The sequence below is a fragment of the Pipra filicauda genome, unplaced genomic scaffold (genome assembly GCF_003945595.2).
Source record: "Pipra filicauda isolate LSUMZ 115617 unplaced genomic scaffold, ASM394559v2 scaffold249_size1133689_pilon, whole genome shotgun sequence".
NCBI classification, from domain to species: Eukaryota; Metazoa; Chordata; class Aves; order Passeriformes; family Pipridae; genus Pipra; species Pipra filicauda.
Window position 1 is genome coordinate 380,286 of NW_024104364.1, and position 24,658 is coordinate 404,943.

General features: G+C 47.0%; 1 protein-coding gene across 3 annotated transcripts; it reads right to left on the minus strand.

Moving 5' to 3' along the window:
- Positions 1-237: 237 nt before the first annotated feature.
- HIPK1 (homeodomain interacting protein kinase 1) lies at positions 238-23,032 on the minus strand. Of its 3 annotated transcripts, none has more exons than XM_027746233.2 (16): positions 22,777-23,032; positions 20,801-21,878; positions 15,200-15,323; positions 13,117-13,236; positions 12,266-12,352; positions 11,269-11,453; positions 10,802-10,964; positions 10,196-10,418; positions 9,222-9,343; positions 7,602-7,736; positions 4,943-5,082; positions 4,603-4,785; positions 3,840-4,055; positions 3,365-3,603; positions 2,863-2,999; positions 238-1,876 (listed from the first exon to the last, which is right to left on the minus strand). In XM_027746233.2, the coding sequence occupies exons 2-16, from the start codon at positions 21,874-21,876 to the stop codon at positions 1,394-1,396; spliced, it is 3,633 nt and encodes a 1,210-aa protein (XP_027602034.1). In that variant the 5' UTR covers positions 21,877-21,878; positions 22,777-23,032; the 3' UTR covers positions 238-1,393. The 3 variants fall into 3 exon arrangements, with proteins under 3 accessions (XP_027602034.1, XP_027602033.1, XP_027602035.1); XM_027746232.2 differs by having other exon boundaries at positions 4,943-5,085; XM_027746234.2 differs by lacking the exon at positions 7,602-7,736 and having other exon boundaries at positions 4,943-5,085.
- Between the last annotated feature and the right edge of the window lie 1,626 nt (positions 23,033-24,658).

Genomic DNA, 24,658 nt, shown 5'->3' on the forward strand with positions numbered 1-24,658 from the left:
AAGAATTAGACAAACACTAAGTACAGAGTTCAAGTATAATCACTACACATTTTGATTACAAAGACAGAACATTTGGGGTTAGCAGGAAGTTTTGCTTGTTATATTTTTCTAATCAATATGTACATATTTCATTTTCTGTAAAATATTAAAACACCACCAATACAAAACTTCTAAAATAGTTTTAAATTCAGTAATAAACTTTAAAATCTGGACTTTTTTTTTTTTCCTTTTTTTTTTTTCTTTTTCTTTCTCTTTTTTTGTTTCTGGTTTTTTTGTTTCTGGTTTTTTGTTGCAATTCCTACATGCACTTACTGTTTACAAGTCTTATTAAGAGCGCTTTAAAGTAGCTGTTGACATATCCAGGAGGATACGCTCACAGGAGTATAAAAAGCTGTACATCATCAATACAGTGATGTTTCATTGTATTTCAAATTCATCTCCCTCCTAAATGAATCACGTGAGGAAAAAAATCATTAAGAAAAAACAGAACAAAGCAAAGCCCTGTGCTTCTGTGAAGGAATCCAGCTCCATTATAGGGCCAGCATCTAATAAGCTGCAGAAACCAAATTTTAGAGCAGTGCTGCACTGTTCACTCTCAACTGAAGACAACAACATCCTGACAGAGCTGCTGAGCTCTGTCACACAGTGAGATCCTGAATGCACTTTGAAGAACTTAAAAGAATTCTGCAATGAACACAACAGAAAATTCAGCTGGGTTATGGAGAATTTTCAAGAAAACAGACTCCAGGGTTTGCAGGACTCCTGAATATATCACGTTGCTGCTGTAAGGCAGCTGCCTCTACCAGTCCTTAAACAAAGCAGAGAAGTAAACAAAAAACCTTTGACAGAAACATATATGGAGATGTAATGGCTTTTGCAGAACCAGCAATTTGTTAGAGACAAAGTGAATTAGAGAACAAATGTTAAAATACTAAATCTGATTTTAAAACTGCCCCAGCAACATAATGAGATAAACATGCATTACATTTTTAGTGGCAACATGGATTTGTGCAAGCTGCTAAAATAGAATCTGCAAATCTTTTCTGTTTAAGTTACACAAGTTAAAAAAAGACATCAGGATCTGTCTTCCAAGACACTGATTTGACACCCCTTTTGATTAGCACAACAGAACAATTTTAAATAAATGTGACCATGAATTTTTTTTTAAAAGCATCTATAAAAAGTAAGTAAAATTTTAAAAACTTAATTAGTGACCCTCGTACTGGTAACAAAACATGCTGCCCAGTTAGTGACCGAACTCACCAGAGACATTTTGGAACAACACACACCCAGGTCAGGGAGAAACACGAGCCAGGCAGTCATTCCCAGGTAAAGGTTCACCTGAAATCCTTCTCCACTCTCTCTCTACTGCAGGACAGTGCTTTACTGGGAACTACAAGTAGGAGTACTGGTTGATCTTGGTGGGGCTCAGCGGGTATCCAGTGTAAATAGCAGATCCTCTGGAAGCACCAATATAGGACTGGGGAGCAAACTGGTGTTGGTACTGGGCGGGTGGGACGTTGGAAGTCAGCAGACTGGGCCCAACGCTCACGGGGACCTGGTGGACGAGGGTGCTGGGGTGGGCAGCGTACGTGGGGTGCCGGGAGGAGCCCTGAGGGGAGAAGAGGTGGGCGATGGAGGTGGTGGAGCCCAGCGTGGCCGCCGTGGTGGGAGCGTAAGTGTACATGTGGGGCTGGCTGGACAGGTGGGCACTGGCCGTGGCTGCTGCCAGGTGGGGATGCACTGGGCTGCTGTGCTGGAACGTGTAGGGAGCCTGAGAAATAGTTGACGTGAGGGGGGCCACGTAAGCTTGCTGCCTACGCGGGACAGCATTTCCACTTCTCTCCTGGGAGGCCAGCACTGTGGTCTGCTGGTTCTGCAGGGAGAAGAAGTAAATAAGGTCAGTGGTTACCCCACTCAGGGGATCCCCCCTCAGCGCAGGAGGTGAGCAAGGGTCAGCCAGAGCCTCCCCATCAACACCTCCGTTCTACAACGCTCCTGCAGATCCTCCCCTGCGAAACCCTCCCTGCAGATCCTCCCCTATGAAACCCTCCCAGAGATTTGAGAAGGGTGGCTGCAGTTCCACTGAGACAAAAATGACACTTTTTCCCTACAATGGGATCAAACTGCCACACCTGGAGTGCCACAGGACACAGCTGGACAGTCCTAGGACCGATCCAGCCCTTGAACTCCTCACAATCTACTCCTCTGCACCTTGATGAGGGTGGCAGTAGGGCTAACACATTTTAGGACAAAAACCTGTCTTGTGCCCATGCCAGAAACGAACTGGAAGTGTAACACTCCCTCTCTTCCCAAAGGCTACTGCAGCGTGACTCAAAGGTCAAGAATCGTGACAAAAACTGAAGTGAAACCAAGCTCTGAAAGTTTCAAGGGAAGTCAGGGGCTAATTTTTAGTTCGAGGAAACAAAGTCCAGCCTTAGTCTCCTGGTTGGGCCTTTGTGAGTTCTAGAGAAAAAAGGTAAAGAACAAAAGTACTGTAGTTGTACTGTGACTTCAAAGCTACTCTAATTCAACAGCTGGATCTCTGTCACCCTCCCACCTGAGTGGCAAGAATGACCTGCTGTAAGACAGGTATGAACATGAGCACAAAGGAAGAATATGGACATAACCACACTTCCTTCTCCTGCCCTCTGGTACAGGGACAAATCCTTTGCCTCGAGAACCTTCCCTGTGCTCCCTACAGAGTCTGTCCCACCCTGCATCGCCCCGGCACAGAATCAGCTTCGAATCAGAGGTTGCAGCTATTGATCCTCCAGTCATTCCCCCTGCCTTACAGCACTGTGTTCCCAAAGCAATCCTAAAGCCCCACAGGAGGGGTCAGCAGAGCCGGGCAGTGCTCACCTGGCTGAGGTTGAGGGGCTGCACGCCGCTGGTCACCACGCGGTGGGAGCGGTACCCCGTGGGGGTTATGCAGCATCCTGACGACTGCCCGCTCACCGAGGCCACTGGCTTGGTCTTACTGGTGCTGCTCAGGATGCCTGAAAGATTTCACAAGCTTAGTCCATTCCTCCCTCTCCCCTGCACTGTGGTAACCAGCTCTGGGAAACAAAGAACGCCCAGGGGCTGTTTCTGTCACAGCGACTTCTCTTTAATTATGATTTAAAATGCGGTTAAGAAACCATCAGGAATGTTTAGAGATCTTTCTAAAAGCAGCCAAACATTAATGAAAGGTAAATCTATCAATGACATTTGAAACAGTCTAATTCTTTCAGAACAGCAGCTGTGAAACCTAAAGCTGCCAAAGACCCAGAAAGTCCAAAACTGTGGGAGTGAATGTGCCAGGGATGGGACACACCTGAGCCCTGGCAAAGCTCCTGGGCACAGTGAGCTCTGAGATACCCACCTGAAGCCTGGGTGGCTACAATGCAGTCGTTGAGCTGTGTTTTCAGGGGTGGCACGATGATGGTCCGGGAGCTGGAGCTGTCGGGAGCGGCCCTGCTCGGCAGCTCCAGGGCCCCTCCGGTGCTCCTGAGCGAGGACAGGGGGTCTGTGGCATAGGGGCTGTTCAGGGAGGAGTCAGAGTCAGGGGAGTCGTTAACAGTGACGTAGCTGATGACATTGGATCTCTGCTTCATGCCCAAACTGCAGGGGAACAAAAAGACAGAGCACAAAATGGAAAACATTCTGGCTTTTCCCACCAGAAAACAGGAGCTCTCCCTCTGGGATCTCATACCCTCCCTCCTCGTGGGACAAAATTCGGGTTAACTAGAGAACCAAGAGCACAGCAGAATTTTATGTCTTATGTGTTCCCCACTCTCCCTGATCCTTGGGCTGAGCTCAGCACAGATCAGTCCCAGCTGCCCCAACAAACCTCCTACCTGGCAGGTTTGTATTTGCTGTCCTCTTCCTCGTCGGTGTCGCTGCGGATGGTGATGACACTGACGGGGGGGCTCGGAGTGTCCGGGATCACGATGGGCTGGTGCTGCTCCTGCACTGGGACCAGCACGTTGGAAGAGGAGGAGGTGGAGCGCAGGGGGCTGCTCCCAATGAGAGAGTACACTTGGGTGGGCACGGTCTCCAGGGTTGAGCTGGGCCTGGGGGAAAACCAGAGCAGGATTCAGCTCTGTGTCAGCAGACTGGGGCAAACAGCACTAGGAACAGGCAGGTTCCAGCAGGCTGGAGCTTACACACAAGCAGCAGCATCTTGACAGACACAAAGAGGAGCTCAGTGCAGAGCACCACAGACACATCCCAGAAGCTATCAAGGCACTCAGGGATGCCCTGAATGGGACTGATCCACCTGAACACTGCCAGAAACCTGCCAGCCCTTGTTTGATGATTCTGTCACCTGCATTGCTATGGCACCAACACACCCTGAATGTGTAAAACCCCTTTGGCCAGGACAGTAAAACACTTGGTCAACCACATCCGTGTACTCACTGAAATTAGTTTCATTTAAATCAGTGACTACAGCACAGAGGTTTTTTCCAAGACCTCTTGAAATGCAATTGTAGCACAATAAAGTTACACATTCAGTGCCTCTGTGATCAGAAAACACGTTTTTCACACCATAAAGGCCAACCTCCACAAACCAACCCATGGTTTTTCTAGGACTGGGAGAGGAAGCAATGGGATTCTTACTTGGCTGTGCTTGGTGCTGGCTGCTTGTTCTTCTTTGCTGGCACATTGCTGCTCTGCTGCTGCCTCACAACATGAGCCACTCCAACGTTCAGAGGCTGTGCTGTAGCCAATGTCACGTGGTTGGTCAGCAGAGATGGCTGTTGCATGAGAGTGCTGTACTGATTTCCATGGGAATGTGCATTCCTGGAGTAGAAAAAAAAAAAAATAAGAGGCCCAAATCCCATGACTGCCCTGCAGGAACTGAGCTCCTGTGAGATTCTGAGGGGAAGGGAGACATTGTGGGCACTGTGATGGCATGTATTCCCAGCTGGCACAGAGCTGGAGCCCATGCAATCCCTACCTCCAGTCAGCCAGCTGCTGGCTGCTGCCGATGGTCTCTGGGATGACAGCTGCTGGCTGGACAGAGTTGTGCAGAGCAACCCCTGGGAGCTGCTGCCAGGTGGAAGGGAGCAGGATCTGCTGGGTTCCCCCCGGCCAGGCCTGCTGCAAAACAACAAACACACACACCAGGCTCACTAGACTTCAGTTCCTACAGGTGCAGGGAGAGATCTGTCCAAGCAATAAGTGCACCGGGGTGGATTGTTAACTTGCAGAGGTACAGCACATCATTCCAAAGGTCTCAGCACAGGAGGATGACAAAACCAGAGGAATGAGCTTCCTCTGAGACTTTGCTAATCTTTTAGGTCACTGCTGTCACCTGGGGAAAGGAGTTTAATATTGTTTTGCAGATGCAGCCACACTGCACTGCCAGGTGCAGCTTGAATGCTCAGGACTGTTTCTGTATGTAAATTTGCACACCCTGTTCTGCTGAAGGATTCCAAAATACTAAGCCAATTTGGTGCTTTCTGTTTTTCAGGGCTCACATTGAGAGAGTTGAGATGGTGTTATTATTGTGGAAATCCACCCATGTCACCGAAATGTTTAAGAAAAGCCACACTGAGAGATAAGTTAGTTACAAGGGAGATATGTGAAGAATAGGTCCAATTAATTAACATTATCAGTGTTCCTGTCCAAATAAATTTGACAGGAGAGTATTTCTATGATTTTGACAGGATAATATTTCTATGATTTTGACAGGACAATATTTCTATGATTTTGAAAATATCTCTCTCTTGCAGTTTAAGCTGCAAAACCTGCTGTTTTATATAAAATATTTCTGCAAGTAACAGATCCACTTAGTACAAATACCAGTTCCGAACAAGAAGCCTTCAAAGCAGAGAGCTGCTAAAACCTCTGCCAACATAAGCGGAATAATCATAACAACATTGAAAAAAATTAAAAAAATAAAAAGAGAAATATGTTAAAAGTCACACCATGCGTCTTTCCAAAAGCCAACACCTGCACAAGACAAAGCAGAGAGTTTAATACAGCAAGATATAAATTCCCAATGAGAGGCAGAAATCGGGCCTTCCAAGCGACGAACTGTTTTGACAGAGGAAGGACAAAAATATGCAAAGCTTAGCAAATGGCTAATGCAAACTCAGGGGAAGCAGCAAGGGAGAAGTGTCGGAAGCACTAAAGGTGAGCAAATTCACGCCAAAGGCTCCCAGAATCCAAACAGAACTAGTAAGTCCTCCAGGGAAACTCAGAATCCAGAGTCTGGAGACAGCTGGCTCGGATCTCCACGGCTGTACAGGGGAGTTGAACGTCAAGTCCACTGCACACACACAGGAGAACAGAATTTGCCTGTTGAATCAAAAGCCCAAATACACTTTGGAAAGCATCACTAACAACTCACTTGTGTCCCAAGCTCTGCTACAGTCACCCCTTGCTGTTTTTGGAGGTTAGATTGCAGCCTTTCAGCAATCTCAAAAGGAGGAAAGGAGAAGCATCCCTGGGTCTGTTTAGCTCAGAGCTGTGACCAGGAGAGCCCCACTCTCCTGCCTTCCCATCCTCAGAACCAGGGAGCAGCTCACTTGGTTCAGAAGAACTCAAATGAGTGGGTCTGAATTTCAGGACAGGTATGACTTGAGCAAATTCCACTTCAGCAGAGACCTCCCTCTTGGAAGAAAATGACATTCAAACTACCACTTCAAAGCCACAAGAAACAACATGGTTCACACAATGGAATGTGCTTTGAACGACATGTGAGGATACCAGCACTTCAGTGCACTGCAATGTTTTCAAAAGCTTCACTGATCTGATTCTGGAGTTTTACAATGACTTCTTTGTGGCACTCGCAAAGTTGTTCTCATGCAGGTGCCAAATAAATACAGAAGAGGACAATTTTGCAAATGGACATTTCTTAAAGGTGTGTTTATTCCCTTCCCCCATCCTTTTTTCAAAATTGTTCCAAATAACCTAAAAGCTAGCTATTGCCATTTTGGATACTAGAGCTCACCTTTAATTTCAACCAAGAAATACATATCAACTGAAAGTATCTGTGAAGAACAGAATCTTTATCTGGATGAAGCAAGCTACGTGCGATTGGCTATAAATAACAAAAGGCCAGAAAATTATTGTCAATGTTCAACAGAGGTTAAGAGAAATCAACTGCTAAAGCAATACATTAAAGGATTTGCTGTCATTAGAGATTTTAGCCTGTGCTTAATGATCTGAAACATTTCTCCATGCAAAGCAGCTTTAAACATGTTGAAAACAAAATATGGAGCTAACTTGCCAAGTAGGTCAAATTCTGGCCATCCAGGTACCTGTAGCAGAGTCAAGCTAAAGACTGATTCCTTTGTATTCCACAATCAAAAGGCAAAGATAGGAGAGTAAGCGAAGAACAAGAATGATTATAACTCTTCTAGATTATAGCTTAGAAGAGCTTTAAATACTAGGCTAGTAAAAGTCATAGTCAATGGATCTGGATTCTTTACAGAGCCACACTAAACGTCAGAGTCAGACAGTGCTTCAGCAATGTTGGGGAGGAAAACAACGAGACATTAAGATGTAGCAAGAACACAGCCACAAGATGGCACATGCTTCCATGCCCTCTGCAAGTCTAAGTTAAAACAAAAACTCAGTTAGTGAACACAATCAAGGGAGGCAATTACCAGTACTGCAGCCGTCTGTTCGACCAGCGCCGGCCGGCCGGCTGCGCAGTTCAGGGTAAAGGGCACCGCATACTGCGGCGTGATGGTGGCTACTTGAGGATGAAGAGTTGCTACCATTAGTGGTGTACAGCTCCCCTGAAATGTAGATCAGGCAGTGAGTGAAACACAGAACCGAGGCAGGGCAGTGGGGTCAGCAATAGGGCCAGGCGAGGCGTCACCTCGCTGGCGTTTCTACGGTGCGTGAGCGGGCGCCGGGATGGGAAGGGAGGCACTGAAACCAACACCCAGACCCTCCTCTAAGCACCTCCGTGGCCCTGAGGGGAACGTGAGGGACAAGGGATTTGGGAACAGCATCTCTCTGATGACACAGTTAAAAATGAGACAGGGTCGAGCTATTGATACTTTGCTGGGCCCCAGAGAGCAAGTGGCACCCTCACGCTGCACTAACCACGGCACAGGCTGTACCCTTGGCTCCAACCTACCTCCAAATCCACACACAGAACCCTCGGAAAAAGGCAAACTATGGGATTTAACAGAAGGCACAGCAGGTCTTTTGTGTCATCAAAGAACGAAGTTATCCGAGATGAAACCACTCAGACACGTATTAGTCCATCAAATGTCTAATTGAAACTAGACTATGAGTGTGTAATTTTTAAGTCTCAGGAAAAGCAGGGCTTGGATTCAGGTGGCCCTTCAAGTGGATTCTGCTTTTTGGATACTGTTACCTGCATCATTATGCTAAAGGAACCAGAGACCACAGAATGCCACCAAAATTACTTGGACTGAACAATTTAAAAATTACTCCTCTACAAGAAGGTCAGTAAGTTCAATATAATGCCTGGAGAGTAAAACTCACAGAGTATGTGTTAATGCCAGCAGAAACTAAAACTATGCAAATAAATAAAAATGCACTTAATTATAAAGGTAATTACAATTTTTCAGTGAATATAACTTGTGAGTCACTGGGTGCTCATTGTATATTAAAGCATTACTTTTTGGAAATAAAACTGATTTTAATTTATGACACATTACTAATGTTTAAAATAGCATTCTTAGCATTATTAGTCAGTTTTGTTATTACATGTTAAAACTGCAAACTACAGAAATAGGTATGTCATTGCTACACATTAATTCACACTCAGAATGTAACTAGTTGAGAAGGATTCAGAAATAATTTTGTTGATTTAAAGATGAAATTTTATCATGAATAATCTGCGTTGTCTCCTCTGTTTACTGAGATCTCACTTCTCTAAGAAATGGTTTCTCCTGACACCTTTTTAAAGTGTAGGTAAAAATAACACCCCCCTCATAAAGCAGTGTACACCCCTGAAAAAACACAGCCTGTTTTTAGCAACTGAAAACTACATATTTATTCCCATTATTAATTCAAACTCCTGAAAGCAGGGAGGCACACGATATAAGACAGTTTAGACTTTAAATATTCCAGAAGAACAAAACAAACCAAGAAAAGACTGTCTTAGAAGTGGATCTGCATTTACCCTTTCAGAGAGTTCTGAGAACCCACTGCACTCCCCCCAGCACGGGGGGGCAGGCAGGTTCTCCTGGATGGAGGTTGGAATTGCAGTTAATTCTGGGGGGGTTTGGGGTGGTTTTTTTTACCTGTGTGAGAACTCCAGACTGGATCTGCAGTGGCTGTGCTGCAGGTGCTTGTGGCACAATTGGGACAGCATTTTCCATCCTTACTGGGAACCCAGAATGCTTTGTAGTTGCCTGAAGTCCAGCTGTGGAGGACAAGATACATCACCACTAAGCTGATTTATTATTCTTTGTTTGTTTGTTTGTTTCCTAAATCAAATTCCTACCAGTAAAGGCAGAAGACAGGGCTGGATTAAGAGACAGAAAAGCTGTTCCCTGTGACAAAAGCCTACTAATAAATCACCAGCTGAAGTAAATACTTCTGCTGAAGGGCCGTGACGGACAACCAGTTGTCACCAGCTCAGCTCTGTGGAGTCTTGTCTTCAGAAACACAGATAACACAGACACCTAATTCTAAGTTGCTTGAGATCAATTCCAAAGTTCAAACCTTCCACTATCAGTTCCCATTTCACACATAACCCTTCAGACCAAGATAATCCAGGTACCAGCATAACTAGAGACCTCTGAGGATGAAGGGAGGGATGAACAGAGCCTGTGCTGAGCTCACAGATTCACAATCTGTTGCCAGCAAACGGCTGCCCCAGGGCTTGGGAACTGAGGCTCAAACACCACATATTTGCTCTTGAGATACAAAACACAGCAAGACACTTTCTGATTCTCAGGCAGGTCTGGCTCCTCTGTTGCTGCTTTCTGTGGAATGCTGTTGTGTTCAGTTTGGGGGGAAAAACTGGTTGAGCAACCAGCTGGAGGCTGCAACCCAGGCAGGCAAGATACTGTCACCTGTTCTAGCATGACCTGGAAGAGAATCAAGTTGTCTACACATGTCTGACCTGATTCTGCATTTACTGATGCAAGAGCACCGTGTGACACACACAGGGAGCTCTTCTCAACTTCATACTTCCTCAGTTTAGTGCAAATCACAACTTCTCCAATGCCTAATTGAAACCACAGGACCACACAAAGGGTTTTCTGCTTACTTTGAAAAGCAGGGGGACAAACAATGAAGGTCTGCTGGAAGGGGTCAGTCTGTGTGCAGATCTGGGTGGTTCCAGGCTGCAAGGAAACACTCTGCTGAGCCACTCCTGCAACTGGGGCTGCAGATGATGGGTACAGGGCAGACTGATAGTTTAGCAGGGAGACATCCGAGTTTGCCAGGGAAAGAGTAGCAGCAGCAGTAGAATTGGATGCCAACACACTGGCCTAGGAAGATAATTTAAAAAAAAAAATAAAGAAATCAGACTTATCTCTCGTACTTGTTATAAAACAAACAATAGGAACCATCAGTATTATACTATGAAGCAAGGACCATGAAAAGGTTTAAGGTAAAAGGCGTAAGATATAGGAGAAAAAACATGAATTACTCCAACTTTACTTACATTGCTCAACTGACAGACAAATTTCCCACACATGAAGTAAAGAGACTGCCTTGGCCTGAGTTTTGGAAAATTAAACTTCAAGACAAGACTATAAATTTTGCAGAGGAATGTAAATAAGTATTTTGCAGAACAGGCTTTGGCCTGAAGGCACTGAATTAGACTACTCCATGTCTTTGATTAGTGTAAAACAGGTAAAAGATGCTGTACCTGGTTGTGTACTGTGTTGAGCTGGTTGTTAAAGCTCATTGTCAGGTTTGTGCTTGTATTGGGAGCAACGTGAGTTGTGAATGGGCTCTTAATCTGATTCACTGTATCGTACATGTTAACCCTTCGCTTGCAGATCTCCATATTCTGAAAGCAAGATTTCACACTGGAACAGAGTAACAGAAGGAAAACATGAGATATGTAACAAGAGCACAACAGAGACACGACAGATTCCCAACTTTATGCACGTTTTAGGTTTAAATTCTTTTTTTTTTTTTTTAAACCAACAAAAAAATGTCTTAAAACACGAAAAGGAAGTTTATGAACATTCCATTCCTTACACATGCCACTGCTATTTTCAGGTTCAGCCAGAAATTGCAGAAAACAGCACTGACAGAAAGTAGAAAAGTGCTGTTCTGTGCTTCCAGTAAATCCTCCTGAAACAAAATAAGCAATCTAAGGAAGCTTACTGGTTACTGTGGGGGAAGTCCAGTAGATGTGTCATTGTAACAAATGGATGGTTCAAAGTCTTCAGTGGAGTAACTCTCTTATCTGCATCAATTGTCAACATTTTCTTCAACAAATCAATATACTCCCTTCGGTCAGCCTTCTCTGCCAACATGTCGGTGCCCTCTAAGTCTGTAGACATATTCACCTGAAAAATGAAATGAGAGCAGGTCACACAAACATCAAATTAATGCTACGTAACAATTCAGTGATTTCACACGGCACAGAAATATTTATTAACCATTTCTGTCTCTGAGCCAGAATCATTTCAGGTAGTGCAGCACTAACACACAACCTTTCCCTCGCTTCTTCTATGAAAGGAAGTCAAATTTAAATGTGGAATTCTCATCTCAACATGAAGTTGGTCTACTCAAAGACACCAACCAGGCTTCACTCTCCCCTGCCTGGCAATCTGCCCTCATGTTCTGGGGTGCTAGAAGGAGCTGGCAAATCAGAATGGGAAGATTCTACCTTCTCTGTACAGATGCAACATAATGGTAACACCTACAAAAGTGATAGAAAATTGATATTTAAGATTTCAGGCCTCATGATATTAAAAACACTCAGATATTCCTTCATTTCACCTCTGAAGAGAGAATGAAAAATAGAATGATCTGTAGTTACTGTCAATATTTTCAAAATCCAATAACAGGCCTAATCCTATAAACACATTTGAAGGGGCTTAGCTCTCCTATTGCTGGTGAGCACATTGAGGCATAGGAAAACACAATAAATTTCAGACAGGTTCATAATTGACATTTTGACAGCCTTTAATCCAGTGATTTCTGATGCAAACTGGCACCGTGGCAAACCTACACCAGTGCTCCCAACTGCAAGTGGAAGAGCTGATTATTCCAGCACAGGAGCCTCATTTTTAGAGATCCCAGTGATTAATGATGATTTTAGAGATCCCAACAACGTATGGAATCAAGTTCTCTGTGTCCCAGGACCCCCACACACCTGCGCCATATCATCCAAACAGTTGAAAATATATTTCCGAGCCTCTTTTGATTTGATTCCTGTTTCCAACTCATGTTCTTCTGGGGTCTATAAAAGAGAACATTCATTAACATAAACCGAGATATCACATACTGATAAAGAAAAAAAGCAGCAAGGAATTGCTGAGTCAGGTTTGCCTGTTTCACACAAACCACACCCCAGCAGGCCAAACCCCAGCCATGGGTTCTCATTCCCTCAGCTGCAGAGATCATTCCTTGCAAAGCTGAGTTAACAACAGGATGGCTTCATATCAAGGTTTCCTTAGGCTGTGCATTAGCCCAAAGAACTGAAGGTTTCTGATTTAGGAAGAGAAGAGGCTATAAATATTTTAAATCCCCCTTCTATAAAGAAGAAAGGCAAAATCCCCTTCCTTTTGCTGCTCAGCTTTAAAGGCAAATCAAGCCTACATCTGATTCTTTCCTGTCCTCTGCCCATCCATAAACAGATTCCTGTTAAACTAACAAAGACAATCACAAAATACTCGGTATTTTACTCGTTGTATTGTCAGGAGATGACAACAAGATGACACACTTCCCCAAGAATGAGCAGCCCATAATAAGTAACCATTATCTCAATTACTTTAACACCCACCCTTTGCTGGTACTATCATGCACAGCTGCCATTGTTAGAGCACTACCAGGGGGTCTGTACAGCCTCTGAAATTAAAATACCCCAAAACCAGCTACGTCTGAATGGCATCTCAAAGCCAATCTTCACTCAGAATGTTCTCACAGCACACTAAAACTAGGGGGGGATTTATATCAAGTCCTCCATGAACAGAAGAGAATTGGGGATAGAACAGACAGACAAACCTTTAGCCTCCACAGTGGGTATCCCAAATTTGGATCTCTGTTAAAAAACCTGCTTGTTTTCGTTCCTGCACTGAGAAGATACTCTGCTGGAAGGCCTTGAGTTTGTGAAATATAACGAATCTAGGAGAGAAAATGAAAATAATGAGGATTCCCAATATAAAGAATTCATAGCTGATGGAGTAATTAACAGCCAGGTTTGCTCATAGCAAATAGGAAATTACCTGTAAAGAAAGAATGCCCTGATAACTAAAACTGCAAAATTAAAGGGACTATCTCGAGTATTTATAGGAATACTTCTTCAATTATATTATCTGCAAAAATTTGAGGTTCTTGTTTTATGGAAATATTTTTTTGCTAAAGTATATGTAAGCAGACTTTTAAGACATTAAGCAATTTAAGAAGTGCATATTTTGAAAGAAAAATACCACAGAATTTTTCATTATGTATATATAATTAAAGGCATAATTATCCAAGCAACATTTCTGTGCCTGGCTGTATATACTCCAGGCACACAAGTTCAGAATAATGTCATGGCAAAGCTCTCATTGACAAAAAAAAAAAAAGCAAACCCCTTGTACAGTCAGATTCTTAGATCCTCAAGCAGTTTTAATATACTTTATTTTATATCTAAAAAAATGGCTTGAAATTTTGGGAGATGCACCTGAATCCTTGTGATGGTATTGATAAGACACAGGTAAAGAGATAACAAATAAAAAGGTATTCTCCAAAGGAAAGAAAACAGCAACTTTATGAAAAAAAACACAGTGTTAAGATAACTATGCTTTGTTCAAACCATCAATTACAGGACCTTTAGGATGTCTCATTTCTTATTTGCAAAACTCCTGCTATTCCACTGTGCCACAAGAGCTGAACATTGCAGGGCACTGAGCTTGTGATCACATGAATTTATGGGCTCACTTTTCATTTAAGCCAGTGTGGAACTAAGTGTCTGCAGGTGAGTCCTTTTTGTACCTACACAAGTTCTGCTCTTTTTACGAGACATAACTCTTGCTTTACAGCCAAGGGGTGTTCAAAAAATAGCTGTAAATCCCATCCTGACCCATAAACTCATTCCTGGAGAGGTCCTCTCACAGGTTCCACCTGAGCTTTCACTTGCTGCTGCAGCATCTCAGGAAACATGCAAGCAAGTCATGCCTAGTTTTCAAGGGAAATTCAGACATCAAAACCAACCCCGTGAAGTCACACCTCACTCTGCCTCACAAAGGACTGCAAAATCCTGTCATGAAGCAATGGAAAAAGCAGCTCCTCCCCACCCACCTACACGAGCAGATAAGGTTCTCAGAATTACACAAAATTCAGTGTACAAGGAAACCACGGTGCCCTACCTCAGTTACTTTCTAACTCATTCTGCTCATTAAGGTACCACTGTGTTTCCTTTGGAAATTTACTGTGCTGGGAAGACATATGACAAGTCAGTTTTCAAACTTACTAAGTTTTCATGTATTTTATCACATAAGGAAAGCTATACCCAGCACTGTAACAAGATACCACCATAAAAACCCCTGTGGAAAAGCTACTCTCAAAAAACCCCTCTTGCAGACTTTTTGTCCTTTTATAGGCACAGACCAGCCCAGGTAACAATGCCAAGTGTCCACGGAAAGGACTAATTAGTTCAAGATGCCTTTCAGAGTATTTCAAAGGCAGCTTGGGGCTCACACTTTGCATAAAAAATGAGGGCTGCTGTAGGTATTAACAGGGCAGGAATGATAGGCTTGCTCTGTCTCCACATGGAAAAACTGCCCTCATGGTGAAATTACAGAGAGCCTGCCACGTCAGGACACACACCTCGCTTCTGTTTTGACAGGAAGGTGTTTCAACAGCTTTTGGGTTTGGAAATCAGGGGTTAACTGCAAATTGGACCCTATTTTTGCACAGGATACATTCAGCTCAAGTGGAAACACAGAGAAGTATAGAGACAGGCAATGGGAATATCACAGGGGGAAGATGAATTTCAGATGACAAACAGCAGTGTGTGCTGGGTGACAGCTGACAGAGGACACATGGGGTTCAGAGGGTCATTGTGGTTTCATGTGAAGATCCCACATCCACCACGTGCTCCCACCTGATCATACTCAGATGCTCCTGGATACAGAGGCCAGCCCAGAAACAGCTCAGCAATCACACAGCCCAGCGACCACATGTCAATGGCTTCACAGAACGGCAAACCCAGGATGATTTCAGGAGCTCTGTCAGAGGAAAAACAAAATAACAGTAAAATAATTTCTTCCCCTATAAATAACTCTGGAGAATGACAGAATATGCTGAGCTGGAAGGGACCTGCAAGGATCACTGAGTCCAACCCCTCCATGCACAAGTAAACCTGTGTGAAAATAAATTATTCACTTTAAAGCTGAAGTTGTTTCCTCAAGCGGCCTAAGGGATCCCAACCTTTTCATCCCTTAGTGGCATAGCTGGATTCATTTATTGCCACAGTGCCCCTCAACTCCTAGGAGGCCTTTATGCACCTGTGATATGAAGTTACTCCTTGAGTAATCAGTTTAATTACACCTGACAGCAAGTGTGGTGTGAGGTGTCCCTGAGACAGCACATAGGATCACAGAAATATCAAGGCTGGGAGAGAACCTCTCAAAAATCACTTAATCCAACCTATCCTAACAGAATTGGGAAGAAAAGTTCTGGCAAACAGTGCTCAGACTTTTCTTGGAGGGAGGTCTTGAGACCCCAGGTAAACCAGCTGCCTGTTTTCCACGTGGAAAAGAAAAGCATTTGCAGAGCCAGAAAAAGGAGCTCTGCAGAGCAGTTTCTACCAGCAGGTTTTCATGCAGGGTTTGTTCAGAGTTTCGAGTTTAAAATGGACGGAGAGGGCCCAGCTGGAGGTTGTGTTTCAGGTTTCTGTGCACTCAACCACACCTAATGCAAAATGTACCTGCCTGGCCCAGCCTTCACCAGGAGGTGATGAAAAAAACCCTCAAACTCCAAGCAGGGTTTGCTTCTGTAACAGGTTGGAATTTCAGGGAAATTTCTGTCTGGAACTGACTCATAACACAAAGGGATGTTTCAGTACAACTCTTCACCTACACACAGCTCTGGAACAAACTGATGCTGTTCCGGCAGGAGAAATTCTGGTCACACATTTGCATACAGCCTAAAACCCAAGTGCTGCAAAACCCAAGTGAGCTGGTGTGGGAATTTACTCTGGAAAGTACAGGAAATACGAAAACCTTGAGCTTCTTCATGCATAACTAACACAAGCACACAGGAAGCAGAAAAGCCCTAAACTCCAGGCTATCTATTTCCCGACTGTGCCTCAGGGAACGTGTCCCAGGGCTTGTGTGGCATTTCTTGTGTTACACTCTGGATGCTTCAGTTGGTAAAAGAAGCTCTGAAAGCAGTCCTGATCCTTCCACAGGATTCTAAAAACCAGGGCTTGCATAATGCACAGGTGTCAGTAAATCTGACACTCGACTGCTCAGCCAGAATGTGCCTCCCAACTGTTTGTACATGGCAAGAAGTGACTCCCCAATTAATCACCCTTTGTGCTGTGGTGACACAGATACACCTTTTGTTTTAGGTGTCCACACAGGTGTCTCTAAAACACATGCACTCAGCCCAGCTGCCCACGCACAGTGCCCCTGAGAAAGGACAAGGTCTATCAAAAATGGCCAGGCTGGATGGAGCTGGAACAGCCTGGGCTAGTGGAAGGTGTCCCTGCCCATGGCAGGGGGTGGAATGAGATGGGCTTTAAGGTCCCTTCCAATCCAAAACACCCTGTGATTCTCTGATTCTATAAAAAAGATAAGCAGCTGAACCAGATGCAGTGAGGTCACTGTTACTGTCTATCATCCACCTTCTAGCAAGGAGGTTTTAGTGTGTCTGACCCCATGATGCACCTTTAGTAATCAGAATAATAGATTATTCAAGCTAAGACATTCTATTCTACCTTCTTGTTTGTTTGTTCCTGGCAGTTGTTGACTTTTATATGTGAAAATATAAAATGATTATGCAAATATGGTCAGGATCTGATATTTGAATGCTGAATGTCCTGCTAAACATTTATACTTTAAGGAAATACGGCAGAATAGATCCAACTTTCTACAGGTTAACAGGTGCAGACAAGAGGAATCTCTTCCTTCACAAGCAGAGCAAATATGGTTCATTCATTCACTCAAGAATGAATTCTGAAAACAGAACCTCACATGCCTTTAGTCTACAGAGTCATCATCAACAAACTGCACTGATCCTCTTGATTATGTTCCTCCTGATGCAGGAAATTCCAATTCAGAAAGGACCCAAACCTGTCATATAAGGAATGCTGCATGCCAAAGCTTCCTTGGTTTGGACTGGTAAACAAACTAAAATATAAATGGCTTGTGGAATATGCAGAGCATGCTAATCCTTCACAAGTGTGTTAAAAAAACCTCACCAATTCCAATGGAAACACAGATTTGTGGCACCAAAGGCTGGATGTGACAGTTTGTTAGTCTTTAACTCCAGGCTGGAACAGATTTAGGTATTCCTAAATCTCAATATCACGATGATAGCAAGTTGAATTATGTGGATTTTACTCCCTGCAATTAAATAAGTGAACTTCTCATGAGCCACCTGATTTCATTCTGACTGCAGGACAGAGCTGGGAAATCAGAATCCCTCTCATGTCCCTTTACACCACTACAATTAGCAGCATTAGGAGATGTGAGCTGGACCAGGCCAGCAGGCTGAGGTCACTTCCATAGCTGCTCTGACAGAGATTAAAGCGATTTTACCATCTTAAGCTCTTTGAAATAAAATCAACACCACTCTTTGCACACAGGCTTGCCAAGCACTGCCTTCCAAAGCTGGCAAATATGCTCAGGCACTCTCAGAAGACAGAGGATTCACAGCAGCCCCAGAAAAACCCGAGACTCACTCCGAGCATTTCCAAACACCCCATGTTTACACCTGTGCCTTCATCCCTCCCCCTGTGAGGGATGATGGGAACAGGGAGCTCCTACAACTGCAGGCAGCAATGCAGGGAACAACGGGGTCACCCCTTGGAGCTGGATTAGCAGGCAGAGTTAGATTTGGCAGCAGGCACTGCTGCTTCCCAGGCCAGTATGGCTGGGACAGAAGTAGGTCACGGAGCCCAATGCAGAGGTAAGAAACGGATACTCCTGCATTCTGCAAGCTCCCCCCGTGCTCTGTGCCACCTCCTCGTGGCCCAAACTGTGCAGTCCTTCAGCTCAGGACCTTCAGTTTGTGCTCTCTGACCCACAGGCAGCACCAGGAGCCGAGTAAAACTCACACGATGGCTGCAGTCCCACATAAGACAGGACAGGAGCAAACCTCCCTGAGATCAGTCTGCCAGGGATTTTTCCTTTCTGCAAGCTGTTTCCTTCCATTGTTCATCCTCCCCAGGGGGAATAAAAGCATCCATACCCTTCCTCACCTGACACAACAAGCACACACTCTGGTTTTCAGTGAGGAATTACTGCAAACAGTTCTCAGAACTGCCACAAAAACTCTTCACTGCATAGAGCTGACCTGCTCCTCGTCCCTGCTGGGCTTCAGAGACAAAGAATTCTTCATGGGCACTTCTACTCACTCTTTAAAGAGTGTCCAACTGCCAGAAGGACAGTCAGACCCTGGAGTGAGCAGGGCTGTTGGACAGGATGACCTCCAGCAGCACGGAGCATAATTAATATGTTTTTTCCTTCAGGGTACACAGACCAGAATGTCCCTCTTACAGCACCCGAGTGTGGCTGGTTTAGATGTCTCTACAGGAGACAGAGGCTACCTAAGTGCCAGCAGCAGGTATTAAAAACCAAAAGTGAGCACAGAAAAGTTTATTTTTAATGGCTGACAGAGACCCATATGAAGAACCAGTCACACTGTTTTATTAAACAGAGCACTGAAAAAATTTCCAACTGGGAACTCATCTGAACACTAATTTAACATGTATATGGTTAAAGCAATCCAGTCCTCCCACAATAAGCTGGTTTCTGTGCCATCTCCATAAATTCCTAGATTATGGATTTTAGCAATCATCACCATTACACTAATTACATATCACTAAATACTAGACTTCCCCATCACAGCATTCTTCACTTCAGCCAAGCAGACAGTCCAACGCCACCTAATCCCAGGTTATTTGCCTTTCTGGCACTGTCAGTCACCCCAGGGAGCTGGAAGGGGCTGTGAGGCCAGTGCCCCACACGCAGATGAAGCAGCCACGTCCCTCCCTGCAGCCCCTTCAAGATACTTATCAGCCCTCCCTGCTTTTCCTGAGCCAAATCTGCTCTCTGTGATACCAGAAACTGGAGAGCACCATGTGCCTCCCCAGACTGCTTTGCTGACACGTGTGGCAAGTCAGATAGAGGAGATCCTTGATCAGTGGTCCCCTCTTTCAATGCAACAACAACAAAATCGATGATGTATTTTGGAGAGTGAGCATTTTAACAGAGCTATGGGGAATAGGACATAACTGCTACAAAAAATAACAATCAATAGTTTAGAAGTGGAAAGATTGGTGCCAACAAGCTGAGCAAAGATCAGGAGGAATGGATTAAGAAAATAAAAGTCTATAGCAAACGAAAAATGGCACAGAAAGTTGGTACTGGGTGTTAGAGGGAGTTAAAAAAACAAAACAAAACAAAGGAGGCACGAATACAGGCAGTATGAGGAATGAACACAACAAACCTACAATAAGCCAGGCTTTAAACTGAAGTGAGGAGCCAGGAAAGACATCAAACAGGGCAGAGACACAGGGTGGGGTGGAGTGTCTCAGTCCTCTGTCTCATCCCAGCTGGAAGGACTAGATACTAGTTAAGTTTTGCGTCAAGTGAGCTCACATTCCACCCAAAGCAACCCTGACAACACAGCACAGACTTTTTCACGGCCCTTTGATGCCAGAAGTTCTTTCTGCATCCATTTATTAAAGTCTGCTGCTACTTAAACTGAAATACTTAACAGAACCAAGCTAGAGGAATAATTGAAAGAAACAGCATAGCTTGCTTTATACAAAGTTTATGAGTTTTAATGCTTTTGCCCATAGTTTATTTTTAATTCTTAGGCAGGAGTAGGGTAGAAGCCATCCCTACATTTTGCTAAGGGAAGCAGAGATCTATCTCACTGCTGCTTTAAAGGAGCCACAGGTCTCATGAAAGCATGACTTAGCCAGGGTTGACACAGGAAGTCATGTGCTTGTGAAGGGGGTTCAGACAAAGATGAAATCAGAAGAAACAGAGCAAAAAGAAACTGGCATCTCTTTGACTTCTCTCCCTTCTAAATGATCAAGGTCCATGGACTAGTTTCAGACCAAGGCAAACAACCCAAAACACACCACTTATCTGTTTCCCCAGTTTGCTGCTTCACACACTGTCACAAACTACAGAATGCTGTTACTACTGATGGGGTAAAATCAACTTACTGCACTGTTCTGGGGCGAAAGGAAGGTGCTGGGCTGCAGATCAGGTCACACTTGCAAAGCACGAGTTCTATTCATTTCCATACGAATTTCACAAGAAATCTCCAGGAAACACGCAGAGCAGTGGACAGGCTGATCACTTCCTCCTCTCCCCGGACAGGGGCAGAAGAGTCAGTGCCTGTAGAAGGAACCCTCCAGCACCCTCCAACAGCAGGATCAGCCTGCCTGTGCTAAGGCACCCCCCAGCACCCCAGCAGGATAAGCCTGGCTCGGTAAAGCCACCACTGTGTCAGTGCTCACCTGTAATAGCGTGACTGCAAGTACGTGGAGCACACGGCCTTGGACACGTGGCTGGCTGACCCAAAGTCTATCACCTTCACTCTGTAGGGCTGGCGTGCAGGATCCACCAACATGATGTTCTCTGGCTTCAAGTCAGCATGGATCAGACCCAGGCTCTTTAGCTTCATCAAGGCAGTGGCCACTTGCTGCAGAATGGGCCGGATGTACTTCAGGGGCAACGGGCTGAACTTGTTTTGCTTTAGGAAATCATATAAGTTCTGTTCCAGCATCTCAAATACAAGGCAAGTATGATTCTTGTGTTGAAAGCACTCGTAGGAGCGGACAAAGTTGTACTCGTCAGCATTCTCACTGCTCAGGCGGGACAGGATGCTCACCTCGATCTGGCCCTGCCGGGCGTACGACGGGTGGTTCTTCAGGATTTTGATGGCTACGATCTCCTTCGTGCTACGTTTCCAGCATTTCGCCACCTGCCCGAACGTCCCCCGCCCCAGGAACTCCAGGACCTCATAGCTGTTTGTCATAGAGCACAGGATCTCATGCTGGACCAGCTGATAATCCCCCTCCCCACTGGAGCTGCTGCTTTTCGTGGTGACCGTGGTGGTCGTGGCCGCAGCACCCACCGCAGGTCTGTTTTGCAGCATGAGAGGTGGATGTTCCTCAATGATCTGCACACTACCGTTGCTGTCGACCTCCTCACTTTTCCTTTTTAATCCACATTTTTGGTATGGTTCCAGCAAAGAAACGTTGCTCCTGTGTGAGAGGGTCTGGCTGCTCTGGAAGGAGGCGGTGGCACTGCTGCCGGTGCTGTCGGCCGCGGTGACCACGATGTGCTCGACGGAGGGAGCAGGGAGAAGGAGGTTCTGGTCGTAGGCAGGGATGCTGAAATTGGCTACCTGATGAGAGGAGCTGGCTTGCCCTTGAGCTGCTGGGAGGTTTTTGCTGTGGGTATAATACTTGTCACTACTGCTCTGTCCTGAAACATCCCAGACAGACGGCTCCACTTTCAGTTTCTTGGCACTGCAGAAGGCACTCGAGGATACTGACGGAGGGGAGAACACCTGCAGCTGTGAGGCCATACCTGGAAAGGGAGAGGAGAACTCATTAGGGGCAGCAGGTTGTGATGGACAAGTTCCTCCATCTGCAGGAGAAGAGGAAGGACTTCTGAGCACGGTATGGTGCCCACCACCGAGGGAGGCAACCTCTGGAACTGCTGCTCTTAACGGCATCACAGAGCGAGGCACTCTGTTGGAATTACTGCATTTTAAAAGCAGAGAGCTCTTTACCCAGCTCTCTAAAGGCTAAAGGAATCCCAGGACACGACAGGAATCACACGATCAATTAGTTTGGAAACGACCTCTGAGATCATCGAGTCCAAGCTGTGGCCGATCCCCACCTCGTCACCCAGCCCAGAGCACTGAGTGCCACGTCCAGTCTTTCCTAAAACACCTCTGGGGACGGTGACTCCGACACTCCCCTGGGCAGCCCGTTCCAATGTCTAATCACCCTTTCTGCCAAGAATTGCTTCCTAATCTCCAAACTAAACTTTCTCTGGAGCAGCTTAAGACTGTGTCCCTTCGTCCTATCGTTTGTTACACGGGAGCACCGCCCGGCCCCCACCTGGCTACACCCTCCTTCCAGGGAGTTGCAGAGAGCGATAAGATCCCCCCTGACCCTCCCTTTCCCCCGGCTAAAAACCCCCCAGCACCGAGAAAAACAATACCGAGGGGCGGGCGAGCGCAGGAAGTGGGAAGACCCTGCTGGAATCAAGATCCCGTCCCCGGGCCTGTTTCCCGGGCACCGCAAAAACAACAGTCGGGGAGGAAACCCACCCGCTCCCGGCCAACCCCCCCCCCGGGCCGGGCCGTTACCGGGCCCGCTCCCGGCCCCGCCGCCGCCGCGGGCCCTCCCCGGCCCCGCGCGGGGGAAGGGCGGGCCCGGGCCTGCCCGCCGCGCCGGGCCCCGCCGCCCGCACTCACCGCCGGTGGGGGGTTCTCAGCCGCGGGCCGGACCTGCCAGGGGGACACGCGGGGGTGCGGAGCCCCGCAGCGGGCTCATCATAGCCCCGCCACGGCCGCCGGCCCGGCCCGCTCGGCCCGCGCTCGCCGGGGGGAGCCCCCAGGCCGCTCCGCCGCCGCCGCCAGGCTCCGCCGCGCCCTCACGGCCCGGCCGGGCTCCCCCCGCCCGCTCCCGGCCCCGCCGCCCCCCGGCCCCGCCGCGCTCCCGCCGCCGCTCCGGCCCCGCGCCCCGCACAGGCCCAGCCAGCCGAGCCCCGAGCGGGCGAGCGCGCACGTGACCGCGGGGCGGGGCCGCGCGCAGGAAGGGGCGGGGTCGGCGCGGGGCGGGGCCCGGGAAGGGGGGAGCGCGAGGGGCCGGGCTGGGCAGGGGCGGCTCCGCCGGGCCGGGTGCGGGTGTCAGGGGCCGGGCCGGGTGCGGGGTGTCAGGGGCCGGGCCGGGTGCGGTTGTCAGAGGCCGGACCGGGTGCGGGGTGTCAGGGGCCGGGCCGGGGTGTCAGAGGCCGGGCCGGGTGCGGGGTGTCAGGGGCCGGACCGGGTGCGGGGTGTCAGGGGCCGGACCGGGCTCCGCTCGGGGGTGCCCAGCAGTGGGACAAGAGGCAACGGGCACAAACTGATGCCCAGGAAGTTCCGCCTGAACAGAATCACCGAGGTTGGAAAAGACCTCTCAGATCATCGAGTCCGACCTTTGCCCCGACACCACCTCACCTCCCGGACCATGGCACTGATGCCACATCCAGTCTCTTCCTAAACAGCCCCAGGGACGGTGACTCCACCACCTCCCTGGGCAGCCTAATTCCAGTGTCTGAGCACTCTCTCTGTGGAAAATTTCTTCCTAATGTCCAATCTAAACCTCCTCGGTGCAGCTTAACACCGTGCCCTCTTGTCCTACTGCCGGTTGCCTGGGAGGAGAGCCCGACCCCCACCTGGCTCCAACCTCCTTTCAGGGAGTTGTAGAGAGCAATGAGGTCTCCCCTGAGCCTCCTCCAGGCTTCCAAGGAAGAACAACTTCCCTGTGCAGTGACCCGGCACTGGAACAGATTGCCCAGACAGGGTGTGGAGTCTCCCTCACTGGAGATATCCCAGAACCGTCTGGACACTGTGCCATGTGCTCTGGGATGGTCCTGCTGGAGCAGATGGTCCCTTCTGACCTGCCCCACCCTGTGATTGTGCCCGGGCCCCACAAAGCCCAGTGAGCTCAGAGCAGCTCAGCAGGGCTCGGTGCCTCCCCTGCCCCAGCACGGGAGAAGTGGCTACACAGTCTCTCCTGACCTGGAGCCTCTCCAGCATCCCCACGTGGGGCTGTGGTGGTTTCTCACCCCTTTGATGCCCCTTAAATGAGAAGAAACCACGAGTGTGGGAAAGGCCAGTTCGGCTTCTTGGAGGTCAAATGCTTCCAGAGGGATTCAGTCCAGTCAGGTCACTGTTGCCCACTCAGGAACTCCATCTCCAGGATGTTTTAATTCAACTTTCTCCAAAGTCAGCGTTAAAGAGACATTTATTGGCTTTCTTGCAAAAGCTTACAACACTTTTAAAATAACGATAACAAATACTCTTACCAAAATTCAGACTGAAAGAGAGTAGGTTTAGACGGGATATTGGGAAGGAATTCTTCCCTGGGAGGGTGGGGAGGCCCTGGCACAGGTTGCCCAGAGAAGCTGTGGCTGCCCCATCCCTGGAAGTGTCCAAGGCCAGGTTGGACAGGGCTTGGAGCAACCTGGGCTAGTGGAAGGTGTCCCTGCCCATGGCAGGGGGTGGAATGGGGTGAACTTTAAAGGTGCCTTCCAACCCAAACCACTCTGGGATTCTATCAAAATTTCAGAAATTCTCACAGCTTCCTGTTTAC

Bases quoted from the DNA above. Each gene is read 5' to 3' on its own strand.
- HIPK1 (XM_027746232.2), bottom strand. From the start codon at position 21,876: ATGGCCTCACAGCTGCAGGTGTTCTCCCCTCCGTCAGTATCCTCGAGT. The intron at 10,965-11,268 runs GTAAGCTTCCTT...ACTCTGTTCCAG, and splicing joins GACTTCCCCCACAGTAACCA to TGTGAAATCTTGCTTTCAGA. The intron at 4,786-4,942 runs GTAGGGATTGCA...TTTCTACTCCAG, and splicing joins CAGCAGCTGGCTGACTGGAG to GAATGCACATTCCCATGGAA.